Source organism: Nyctereutes procyonoides, unplaced genomic scaffold (assembly GCF_905146905.1).
Source record: "Nyctereutes procyonoides isolate TBG_1078 unplaced genomic scaffold, NYPRO_anot_genome, whole genome shotgun sequence".
Taxonomy (NCBI): Eukaryota; Metazoa; Chordata; class Mammalia; order Carnivora; family Canidae; genus Nyctereutes; species Nyctereutes procyonoides.
In genome coordinates this window covers 25,732,313-25,745,138 of record NW_026575024.1, presented here as the reverse complement: position 1 = coordinate 25,745,138, position 12,826 = coordinate 25,732,313, and the positions used below count along the sequence as shown (strand labels likewise).

Genomic DNA, 12,826 nt, shown 5'->3' with positions numbered 1-12,826 from the left:
AGGTTATCTAGGTAATTTGGTGGGGACAGGCGATTTGGGGACCCTGCTCTTCCGCCATCTTGCTCCTCCTGTCCCTGATATCTCAATAAAACTAGGGTGGGGGAAAGATTCAGACCCACAGAGGGACAATGGAAAGTCCATTGCCCAGACCCTAATTCTATCCTGAGAGACAACTGCTATGACCAGTTTTGGGGTGCTTTCCCATGGTTAGCCTGTATGTACATCTCCCGCCCCCTCTTTTAAAATATACACATGATAGTGCTGCGTTTTTTTATTTAATGATAGATCCTGGTGACTATTCTCTATGGCAGGTGCACACCTCCCTCATATGTAATGTCTGGATGGAGATCTGTGGTATGGATTTATATCAGCTCTCCTTTGCAGTCAGTCCATGGCCTGTTGCTATCCTAGCAGTGTGGCAGGCCCCGCCCTCACACACACTTCTTTGTGAGTAAGTGTGAACACATCCATAGATATGGCTTGGAAATAGATCCTGGGATCATAAGCCATGCATATTTAAATCTTTGATGAGTGGGGCACCTAGGTGGCTTAGTTGGTTAGGCCCCTGACTTCAGCTCAGGTCATGATCTGAGGGTCCTGGAATTGAACCCTATGTTGGTGTTGCTCCACGCCAGAGGGAGCTGCTTCTCCCTCTGCAATACCCTCCCCCACTTGTCCTCTCTCTCTCAAATAAGTAACTAAAATCTTTTAAAAAATACTTAAAACTGGGCAGCCCTGGTGGCGCAGTGGTTTGGCGCTGCCTGCAGCCTGGGGTGTGATCCTGGAGACCCAGAATCGAGTCCCACGTCGGGCTCCCTGCATGGAACCTGCTTCTCCCTCTGCCTCTCTCTCTCTGTCTATGAATAAATAAATAAAATCTTAAAAAAAATAAAAATAAATGTTAAAAAATACTTAAAACTTTGTCATATGGCTCTAAAAAGGGTGTAAGGATGAGTGTTGTTTAAGCCCATTTTACAGATGTGGAAACTGAGACTCAGAGAGGTTAGGGAACTTACTCAAGGCCCCATTGGTAGTTGGAAGGGGCGCTGGGCTCCATGCCAGGTTTATGGCTGGCTCTAGGCCCTTGGGTGGCAGGAGAGGGTTCATGGGATCCTGTACTCCTGGTGTGTTCTGCTCGCCAAGCCTCTCTGGCCCAGATCTCCTCTGCCTTTCCTCTGGCCAGCTTAACCAGATCCATCAGCCCTATAACCAGCAGATGTGGGTCACTGATATGGTGTGTCTCCATAACATGAACCTGATTGCGATTGCATCAACTGACCAGAAAATAGGTGAGTCCTTGACAGCTTCCTAGGCCTGCTCTTGGCCATTGGAGGGCACGTACTTGCACTTGGAGAGAGACCTGTCACCAAGCCAACTACGGGCATGGGTTAGAGTCCTCTGGGGGTACTGCAGCTGGGAAGCAGATGCTGCATGTTGTCACCAGAGACCCCCAAGACTTGGGACATGGGCTTGGGTTCCATGTATGCCTCCCTTTCTGTCTCTTCCCCAGAGTTCTTTGATATTACCAACCATAATTGTGCCCGGGCCTTCACCTTCATTGATCTGGACAGCTGTGTCCTGACCATGGACTATTGGTGAGTCTCAGGGGAGATTGGTACAGTCTTGGCAGCCACATCACCCAGCAGTGTTGGGACTCCCAGAAAGACTCTTTGGAAACAGCCCAGGAAGGGTTCCCACCCAGTGTGCCTATGTCCTCTTCACCAAACTGACCCTCCTAGGAGGTCACTTGGTCATTGGTCCCTCTCTCTCCCATGACCTGACCAAGTCAGCCATCAAATCCTGGTAGAAACTTGTCCCTCCAGGGCCAAGGACTCTGGGAATAGCACATCCATCGGTAAGGGTGAGTTGATAATGAGCATCTGGAAGACCAGGGTTTCATTTGTTTTGGTTTTATTTACTTATTTATTTTTAAAAAGATTTTATTTATTTATTCATGAGAGACAGAGAGAGAGGCAGAGACACAGGCAAAGGGAGAAGCAGGCTCCCCATGGGGAACCCGATGCAGGACTCGATCCTAGGATCCCCAGGTCACGACCTGAGCCGAAGGCAGAGCTCAACCACTGAGCCACCAGCTGCTCCCATTTGTTTTGGTTTGTTTGTTTGTTTGTTTGTTTATTTATTTATTTATTTATTTATTTAAAGATTTTATTTATTCATAGACACAGAGAGAGAGAGACAGAGACACAGGCAGAGGGAGAAGCAGGCTCCATGCAGGGAGCCTGACGTGGGACTCTATCCAGGGTCTCCAGGATCACACCCTGGGCTGCAGGCGGCGCTAAACCGCTGTGCCACCGGGGCTGCCCATGTTTTGGTTTAAAAAAAATTCATGATTGCTTTTGAACCTGGTTCGCCGATGATCTGGATCAGGGTGTCTAGGCCCATGTTTGTCAGCTGGCGAGGGCAAGGCTGGAAAGTTGTGCGGGAACTGCTCTGGCTCCCGGGTGGAGGAAGGTTGTTGGAGACTGGGAGCTTGGAGGGTTGTAGCTGGTGCACCCAAGCTGGCCTCTCTGTCTCCCCTTCCCTCAGGTCGGACTATCACAGAGGTGTATTCTGCTACGGGGACACCAAAGGCAATGTCATTGTCTTCACCTCTGACAATGTGACCCACGGGCTGTTCAACCCTCGAATCCTTCCCAGGACCTCCAAATGGGGTAGCTAAGATGCTGGGGAACGGGGGAGGGGGAGGAGATGGCTCTGGGCCGAGGAGCACTTCTTTCTCCTGCCTCTCAGTGCAGGAGCCCCTGGCCTCTTCAGAAGCCCAGGCAGCAGTTTATCCATATGCTCAGCTCAGAGTGGCCTGGCGGACAGGGGGTGGTAAGGTTACAGAGGAGCCAGAGGGGGCTCAGGAAAAAGGCAAGCTCTCTGAAGGCTAGAGGTGACATGGTTGAGGGGTGAGGAGGGGAGCGGCTTCAGGGCCCACTCCATCCCAGCAAGAAAGAATTTGTGCCAGCTGTGTGACCCTGGGGAAGTAGCTCACCCACTCTGGGTCTTGGGATGACAGCACTATCTATCTCCATGGTGGTGAGGAGGGTTCTGCTCTCCTTGTGGGGAGGGGGCACTGCCTTTGTGTGCGTGGGTGGGAGTGCTCCGTGAGGCCCAAGGGAGAGGCTGGCTCAACGTGGATATAAACATGCATAAGCACAGTGACATTTCTCGAGCACTTGTGTGCTGAGTGCTTTGGGCACATCACCCCCACCCATGGCCAGGAGGGAGCTGCTGCTGTTACAGCCCATTAAGAGGAGAGGAAGGGTACTTTAGGGGGTGAAGCACTTGCATAGGCCCCACAGGGTAAGCCACCTGATGAAGCGGGCAGTCTGCCCCAGAGTCTGAACCTTAGCCACTCGCTGGGCTGTACCCCAGGGTACTGTTACGGGGCTGCTCTGCCAAGAGCACTAGATTCCAGCTCTGGGGCCTGGGGCTCTCGGGGCCTTGGCTGAGCTGGACCGCATCTAGAACCGAGACTTTGGTGTATACTGTCAGGCCTCTAGGTTGCATCACATCCATCTCGAGGAGGCCCTGGGCTACCAGGGGCCCCAGCCCATGGGGACACTGACTCCCCTTCTATCCAGGACGCCAGAGCAGCCCCTTTGACTTCCAGTCAGAGTTTCTGAGCAGGACACTCTCCAGGGGTTCCCAGGCCTTGGTGATACCTCCTGCCAAGCTTGACAGGGCAACAGTCCCCCCGACTGGCAGGATGGAATATGGATCCAGCCCCGGACACAGCAGTGGGCTGGCACCCGGTACATTCCTGCCTCATCAGCCTCTGCCCCTGGTGCTTGCCCTGACCCAACCAGGTTGGCTGCCTGGCTGTGGTCATGCTGCACCGCCCTGGGAATTGGCATGGGAGGTGGTGGTAGTCTTGGAGCTGAGTGTTAGACAGGAGATTGGAGCAGGTACAAAGGAAGCTGGAGTGTAGGATGGGAGTCCTTCCATGCCACATGCTGCCTGAAGGCTGCGATACACACAAAGGGGGCCATCAGTGTGCTGAGTTAGGAGGAACTGGACAGACCAGCTCTGTGTGACCTGAAGCCAGTTGCTTAACCTCTCTGTACCTCAGTTCCCTTATTAAACAAGGATGAGCATCCTCAATTCATGGCTTTTCTATAAGGTGGAAGGAGATCCTGCAGGGTAAGGCATGCAGTAAGGACACAGTGACTATCTCCTCTGACCTCCCGGGGCTCAACCAGCCTCATGGGAGAAGCAGACAGGCAAACCTGCCTGCAGGCAGCCCGGCTAAGCTTCCTCCCTCCTGCACCCACAGAGCCTGCCCCACTTCAGCAACATTCCACCCCTTGGGGCTTCCTTTCCAAGCTTCTTCCTGCCCCTACAAGGTGGGGCTGGTGAGTTTGCAGCAGTAAAATGCTTGTCACAAGCCCCCAGGCCCCTGTTTCTTTATTCCATTTTACCTGGTAGTTTCTAAGACTTGAGCCCAGACTGTCTCAGTCCTTCTGATCAACCTCTTTAAGCCCGCTCTGCAGGTTGACCTATACTTGTCCCTGTCACTGCTGGCTCTGTCCATTTCAACCCTTCCTGCTTGCACTGGGGGCCTTTCCTTGGAGGATCCTGGGCCTGTCCGTTGGCCATGAGTGGTTTCTTAGGTGCTTAGGGTGGTTGCTCCAGGCATGCTTGCTGGATGCTTCTCTTGGAACATGTGTTTGCTGGACAAGGTGGGGTGTATGTTTTGAAGTGTGATAGTAAACTTCCAGATGATCCTTTTGAGAACAAATAGAGCCTAGGGTCTCAGTTTGTTCTCCACTCTAGTAGAGTTGGAGCTCCTTAAATGAGAATCAACTTGTGTAGATCACAGTACACAGGGGAGAGTGAGGAGCCCGAGATACGGGACCAGCTTTGTGCACACTGGCAGAGGAGCTCTGGGCAGCAGTGCTTATCTGCCTGGGTCTGTGTTCTGGGTGTCAAGTTCCCCCCACTCAACCCACCAGAACACGGTGAAGCTTGAATGAGCATTTGAATGGAAAAGGCTTTTGAGACATACAGGAGCTGCAAACCAACTCAAGGTGTCCTCTGGGGTTTTGCTGCCTGGCAAAGGCAGGGAGCTGGTGATGTGGACCTTGGTCTTCTCTCCTATCAGATCACTGGACCAAAGTTTCTACACGGAAGCTTCTAAATGAAAAGTCTCCTTTGTACAGGAGTTATTGGCTGAAGGTAAGTGGTATCTTTGCTTGGCCCCTTACCATGGTAGTTATGTGGACATACACACACCCTTCAAAAATCAATACAGAAAAAGGATTTGCCCCCTGGGTTCAGTCTTAGGACATGGGGCTTGGTCACTGTGACCAGGAGGTAGGCAGCTGTTGGATCCTGTGGCTCTCTCTGCAGAGAACATAGATATCCTTGGCATGGCTTGTCTCTCTCCCCACCTCGGTTGCTCCAGCCTGGTCCTGGCAGACTCCACCTCTCTGTTTCCTGGATAGCTGCAGTGGGTTGTCCCTTGTGGCTGGTTCTGCACTTCCCTTTTCCATGCAGTGCTTCTCTCCCTCCATTCAGCAGCCAGAGGAATCATGAGCTAGAACCAGCCTTGTTACTCCTTTGCTCAGCCGCACCCTCCACCCCTCACCACTGCCGCCCCAGTAGCTTCTCATTGTGTTCAAACAGGATCTCAAGTGCTTACTGTGACCATCAGGATATGAAGTGATCCGACCCCTGGCCTGTTGCCCATTTTGCTTTCTACTCTTCTTCGTATTTGCACCACTGCAGAATGCAAGTGACCTTGCTGGTCTCTCTGAACACCCCAAGCCTTTCCCACCTCAAGGCCTTCTTACAGTCTATCCTTCGGCTGCTGTGCTCTTCTCTGGTCCCTGCACCCCTTTCTCTGCTTCCTCCGGGGCCCTCAGCAGCCAGCCTGGACCAGGCCTGTGTCCCTCCACGCAGCAGCGCTTCTAGGATTCTGACACCAATGCCCAAGTGCTTTTCTCATACCACCATGCAGTTCTTGGACTTCAGCTGGGTGACCTCCAATTCGGCTCAGTTCTGACACTGTCTACCTGGAGATAGCATCAGAGCCTACAGGTTGAGGGGTGTCCCACAAGACTGCCCTTCTGCCTCGCAGGCCAGTCACACGTTCAGGATGTCACCTGGGCTTCTGACCCATTGGTCATAGATCAGAGGTTCGCATGAGCCTCTCTTTGGGTTTGATTAACTTGGTAGAGTGGCTCACAGAACTCAGGGAAATGTTTTACTCACGAGGTCGCCGGTTTATTATAAAAGGAAACAACTCAGAATGGCCAGATGGAAGAGATGTGTAGGGCAAGGTATGGGGAAGGGGGGACAGAGCTTCCCTGCCCTCTCTTGGGTACAGGGTTCGCCCCTCCACATGTTCACCAGCCTGAGGCTCTCTGCACTCTGTCCTTTTGGGTTTTTAGGAGTGGCATTACATAGGAATGGCTGATTAAATCATTGTCCATTGGCAGTCAATTCAATGTCTAGCTCCTCTCCTCTCCTGGTCAGGAGGGTGGGACTGAAAGGTCGAACCCTCCAATCTCATGGTCGGTTCCCCTGGCAACCAGTCCCCATCCTCAGGGACTTTCCAAAAGTCACCTCATTAATGTCAACTCAAGTGTGGTTCAAAAGAGTTTGTTATGAATATTAAGATACCTTTGTCTCATCACTAGGAAATTTCAAGGGTTTTAGGAGCTCTGTGCCAGAAATGGGCATGAAGACCAAATATATATATTCCTTACTGTAAATCACACTATCACAGCTTACCCACCTCCCAACTTTGTATCGTCCACCTATTGCTTCCTCGTCTGGTCACCCTCATGGGAGTGGCAGCTCCTAAGGACAGGCACTTAGGGTCTCCCTGGGACCCTCTCGGGTACAGAAGCATAGAAGCTGGCACATAGTGTATGAGTACCTTCTTTTCCATCTTCTGTAGGAATCTCATCTTGGGCTTGGTTTTCCACCCCAGGTACATGTCCCATGTTCTGTTAGGTGCCCTGGATTCGGTGCCTTCACTGTGATAGACCCTTGGTGAGGCAGTGCATATAAAATCTAGCTCAGTGCCTAACAACCTCCTCCACACTTGTCTTGAAGAGGAGAATCCCTGGATTGGGAGGCCAAGCACAGGGCTAAACCGCAGAGCCGGAGCTAGAGAATTGAGAGCCTATGCAGTCAGGCCACCTCCTTTACTGCTGGGCCTCAGCCTTTTGTTGCTCAAGTTGTACCAGAACACATTCACACATCAGGTCCTGAAGCACAGTGGGCAGCAGTGGGCAGGGAAGCACCTGCTCCCCCATGGTGGGGCTCCCTGTGGATAAGAGGGACTGTGGCCCCGGCTGACTCCAATCCATCCTTTCTCCTGTGTGGGATGGGGTGACAGGCAGTGATGTCACATGGGCCTGACCTTGCCTGTCCTCTAACTTATAAACAAGAGTTCACATGCTAGCAGACTTGGGTGCTTTTCACCTATCTCACTGACAAGTGATGGGTCAGGACTGGGCTGGGACCGGGGGTGGGGGGACATGTCGCTGTGTTAGAACTGTGATCACTAGAGAGCATTAGACATGCTGACCTCCTGGCCTTGCCAGCCTCTACCGCTGCCACTCTCTTTCTAGGCTCTCCATCCCAACTGGTGCCAACAGGTCAAGTTCATTCCTCAGCTGAACACAGTGGCCTCCTGTTCGGCCATTGAGAAGTCCTCTCTGGTGCTAATAGCATTGCCATCTAAAGCCCCAGAGAGCCCCAAGTAAGGAGCACCTCTCTCTGGGCTGGAGTTGGGAGGGGGAGCATTTAGGAGAGGGGGGATGTGATGGTACAGTGACGGAGGCTCCGGCTTCATCTGAGCCACATGTGGCCACCCCTGCTGAGAGTGGGCCCACCTCCAGGACAGCAGCATCCTGTGGATCTCGGTGGGTCCGAGGAAGCAGCAGTTGTCCTGTGGGCCAACAGTGTGGTATGGTGGTTCACACCTGGGCTCTGCAGTCTTTTTCTTTTTTTAAATTAATATATAATTGACATATAACATTATTAGTTTCAGATGTGCTACATAATGATTTGGTTGGTATTTGTATATATTGGGAAATAATCACCACAATAATAGTTAACAACCATCCACACACAGTTACATTTTCTTTCCTATGACAAGAACTTTTACAGAGTCTGGTTTTAATCATCACTACCAGCAGCAAAAATATAACAAGCCTCTTTTATCTACCAATACATATGTAAAACTCAGCACAGAAGCTGGCACATAGTGTAAAGCAGGCAGTCAGAAAAGTATTTTCTGGATGGAGGAATGAATGTAAGTTGCTTTATGTCTGTGCCCCTCAGTGTCCTCGTCTGTAGAAGGGGGTGATAGCAGTGTTTCTTTCCCTTATCCCAGGGCTTACTTGAGTGACTGCTGTTTGTGGTATATGGTCAATAATTGGCAGCATTTACTCTTTGGAGATGGTTCTAATCTCTTTCCTTTATTCCGAGTTCCTCTACCACAAAGTGGATTTTTTTCCATCTTTCCTCCTTGCTTCTCTCCCTTTCCTTCCATCCCTCCTTCCCTCTCCCCTTCCTTCCTTGCCTCCCTATTTTTTTCCTTCCTTCCTTCCTCCCTCCCTCCCTTCCTTCCGTTCCTCCTTCCTTCCTTCCATCTGTCCTCCTTCCCTCCCTTCTTCCTTCCATCTGTCCTCCTTCCCTCCCTTCTTCCTTCCATCTGTCCTCCCTCCCTCCCTCCTTCCTTACTTGTCAGCGATTAGTCACACTAGTAAGTCCATGTACATGGTTTGACTCTGTAAAAAATAAAACATAAATAAAGCTCAAGCCTTCCCTTGCCCAATCCCCACTGTCTCACTCTGTTCTCAAGTGTCTTACTTCTATCATTTTCATGTGTACCTTTTTAAAAGTTATTTTTAAATTTTTTGGGGCACCTGGGTGGCTCTGTCATCGGTTAAGCATCTGCCTTTGGCTCGGATCATGATCCACAGGGTCTTGGGATGGAGCCCTGCTCAGCTGAGAGTCTGCTTCTCCCTCTTGCTCTGTTGCCCACCCTGCTGGTGTGCTTGCTGTCTCTTGCGTGCTCTCTGTCTCTCTCTCTCCTCCCCCCACCCCTTCTCTCTCTGTCAAATAAAATCTTTAAAGAAAACATAAAATTATTTTGATTTATTTATTTGTTTTAGAGAGAGAGGATGGGCAACGGCAGAGGGAAAGGGAGAGAGAGAAGCTTAAGCAGGTTCCACATCAATGCAAGGCTCAATCTCATGACCCCAAGATCATGATCTGAGCTGAAATCAAGAGTCTGATGCTTAACGACTGAGCCACCCGGGTGCCTCTTATGTGTATCTTTCACTGTGCATTTCACAGTAGATATTTTCTCCTGAGGGATCCCCCCCCTTGCCTTTGCTGTTTTCCTGTTTTCCTCCTGAGGCAGGTCTTTACCCCCTGGGCCCTTTGGGTCTGTGACATTTTGTTTCTGGGCAGGTTGAACCGTGAGCTGCACCCCGTCTTCTCTGGAGAGCAGCAGGAGATTGGATGCCTGTGTTGGGGGAGCAGCTGAATGAGACACAGCAGGACGACTGAGGCCATTTTGGCCCTGTCTCTGTCTGTTCCTTCCTGCCCTGGTTGTTTTCCAGAGGGAAATTCAATCCTGGGACGTTAGGGCTAATTCATTCCAACTCCTCGTTTTACAGATCGGAAACTTGAGACTTGGGGTGGGGTGGGGGGAGGAAGTGCCTGTGTTAGAGCAAAGGTTTGAATGGGGGAGCCTCATGGTTACCCAGAGTGCTCTGCACACATCCCCCTGCCAAGCCCTGGCACCAGTTGCTGGTTGGAGGGGGCCCCAGCGAAGGCCTGATGCAGTGAGGGAGCTTCAGCCTTGGCTTCTGTGCCTTGGGTGAGGCCGTGTGCTGCGATTTTACTTGGAGTTGATTTACAGCAGGGCTCATGTCTTTGACTTTGATACCTCACGTCTGTGATATGTTTCATTGAGCTTCTTGTTTTATTTATGTATTGGGTCTCAGTGGCAGGTGGTTATCACAGATCACCTCCTCCTGGCCATGAGGGTCTCCATTATCTGTCCCTGCTGCTCTCCTCATCTCACCTCTTCTACCTTCCTACTCCAGTCACATTGGTCAGCCACCTTGTGGTTTGGGCACGCTCCTGCCCCAGGGCCTTTGAATTGGTCCTTCCTGCCTGGTATGCCCTTATTTCTTATTTGTTTTTACTTTTTAAACATTCTCATTACTAAAATTTTAAACAGAGAAGTAGAGAAAATACTATAATACTTTAATGTCACTAGTACTGAGTCCAAGTTAATCTTCCCCCGGTTGACTCAAACATATTTTTTTATAATTATGTTGTAAGAGATATAAACAAGTCTTTAGGTTTGGAGTACAGGAATGGCATGGTCTGATGTGCAGGAGCATCCTTCTGGCTGTTCGGCTGCAAGTGGAGTGGTCAGGTGCTGAGACAGGGGACCCCAGTGATGATGCCATTGTAACAATTCAGGCCACCTATGCTGATGGCCTGGAATCAGCCAGTGGGGTGGAGATGGAGGGATTTGAGATGCATTTGGGGGGCAGATTGGAGAATGTATTTATACACATGCAAGCACACATGCCCTTGGGGTTGTCTGCACGCAGTACACCTGCCAGCTGGCAGGTGGCACCACTGACTGCTTGCTGCCCTTTAGTACCAGGCCAGGACCTCTCAGCGTGGCCTCCATGGGTGGGGTCTGGCATTGTCACCCCAAACTCTGCCTCTAGAGTCAGACTCAGCCTCCAAGGCACTGTGGGCCTGAGAGCTTAGCTCCCTGGCAGCCAGCCCGAGCTAAATTTTCAGGTGCTTGCAGCCAGCAGTGAATCTGAGCAGAGGAGCAGGGTGGAGTTGGAGGGAACCTGTGCTGGGTGTGTGGACTGACTTATAGCATGTCCCCTGCTTTCCCCCTCTTCTCTTACTTCTGCCCCCACCACCAAGTCAAAGCCACCTGAACTGCTTGCCATGGCCTTCTTCCCTCTGACCTTCTGGTCCCTTCTCTGCACAGCAGCCATCTGCAGACTGGTCCCCTAAAGTGACCCTGTCAAAGCAACCTGTTTATTTCCCTGCAGGACCTGCCACAATCTGTAAATGTCCGTCTCCTTTTCTCTCTGTTTATTTACTTGTTCCTGCTGTTTCTCTCTGGAAGGAAAACTCCATGAAGGCAGGGACATCTCATTTATGCCCCGGTAATCTGGAAGGGTGTAGATGCCAGGAAATCTTTGTTGCATGAGTGAGTGAATCAGCCTGAAGTAATTCCTAGTGACATTTTGGTGACCATTCTTCCAGAAGATTTCTCTGTGCATAGATGCATGGAAGGAGATGTATCTAGTTTGACAATAAATGAAATACATGTGTTTGATGTGTTCCTCTTGAAGTTTCAGTTTTTCGAGGAATCCTTCTTGCTGTAGAAGGGAGAGCAGATTTGCAGTGGGAGCACGACTGGAGGTTGAGAGACCTGCTGGGAGGCTGATGCAGACATGAAGGGGGCCTGACCTGAGCAAAGGCCAGGGCCCTGGTGGGACAAAGGCAATGAGGGTTGGGCCCAGCTGGATAATGGGAATGCTGGCGAGGGAGCCTTCAGGATGACCCCAGGCAACCAGGTTAGTCCCCCAGGGAGTGGCAGAGGAGCCAGTTCAGGGGCAATTCAGTGGAGGGCATACTCCATTAGAGGGCTGGGGAACTCTACAATGAGGGCCTCTGAGTTGAGTTTTGAAGGGTAAATTTGAGTAGAAGGAGCTGACAGGTCAGCATGTGCAAAAGCTCAGAGCTTCCAGTACTCTCAGGCCTGACCTTCCTAAAACCCCTGCCTGGGTCACCCTGGCCCTTCTGAGCCCCATTTGGATGTACCTATTCCTTCCAGACCACTGGTGACTGAGCCCCCTGCCTCTTCCTGCCATGCCCACCCTGGGTCTGAATTTAGATGCCCCATGCCTTTCTGCTTTCCGTGTCCTCACTGTGGCACAGGGCTGATGACACTCTCTAGGATTATGGAAGGAGTCCAGGTGATGCACGAGACAGCACCCAGCACAGAAACCAGCACAGAACAGCCAGGGGCACAGCACCTGGGAACTTCCCCTCCTCTGGCCCTTCTTTTTAAAAAGTTCGTATCATAGGTAGGAGGATGCATATCTCAGTATGGTTGAAGTGAGGATTAAGAGTGCCCTTGGGATGAGGCAGATGTATTATAGTTGTCAGGAGTTGCTGCTGCTTTGGGGGTGCTCTCACCTACAGGGGAGAGGTGGGCATCTCCTCCATGAGCTGCTGGTTTTGGGCTGAGCTCCACGGCGGCCACCCTGCCTCTGGTGCTCAGCCCTGACCCTTCTCCAGCTGCCCTGCTTGGGTGCTGCTTCTCTCCCTGAGTGGAAACGTAATGGCTTCTCCCTGGCCTCCCTGTGGCCCTGACTCCAGCTCCTCTCACTCCAGCCTCGCAGGCTTCCCTGTGGCCCTTCATCCCAGCCTCCAGCCCGACCCCTTTGTTGTTGTAGGTTTTCAGTGCTGAACTTAAGAAAAGGGATTCTTTGCTTCGATTACTGCCCAGACAAGAACTTAGTGGGTAAGCGATCTTCGTATTCTGCAGAAGCCGCTGGCCTGGTAGGACTGAGGTGAAGGCTGCCAGGGTCATGGGGACGAATAGAGCTGAGGAGGGGGCCCTGCAGTATCCGGCCTCTGTCCGGGCTCCGCTCCTGCCACTCTGGTCCCTGCCCGTAGGTAGGTACTTGGGGCAGTGTGGTGACACGGGCTCTGCTTGGCATGATGGCTCTGCTTGGCATGATGGCATAGGCTGTGGGGGAAGGAGCAGCAAAGGGGCAGGTTAGAACCATAACTC

General features: G+C 51.5%; 1 protein-coding gene across 1 annotated transcript in view; it reads left to right on the top strand.

Annotated features, from left to right (window-relative positions):
• The window catches only part of EFCAB8 (EF-hand calcium binding domain 8), a 64,596-nt gene that overhangs the window by 18,917 nt on the left and 32,853 nt on the right, over positions 1-12,826 (top strand). The window contains exons 6-11 of the mRNA XM_055344524.1: positions 1,184-1,289; positions 1,511-1,595; positions 2,548-2,672; positions 5,111-5,184; positions 7,593-7,723; positions 12,486-12,553. Coding sequence (XP_055200499.1) covers positions 1,184-1,289; positions 1,511-1,595; positions 2,548-2,672; positions 5,111-5,184; positions 7,593-7,723; positions 12,486-12,553 — 589 coding nt within the window. The remainder of the gene's footprint in view (positions 1-1,183; positions 1,290-1,510; positions 1,596-2,547; positions 2,673-5,110; positions 5,185-7,592; positions 7,724-12,485; positions 12,554-12,826) is intronic.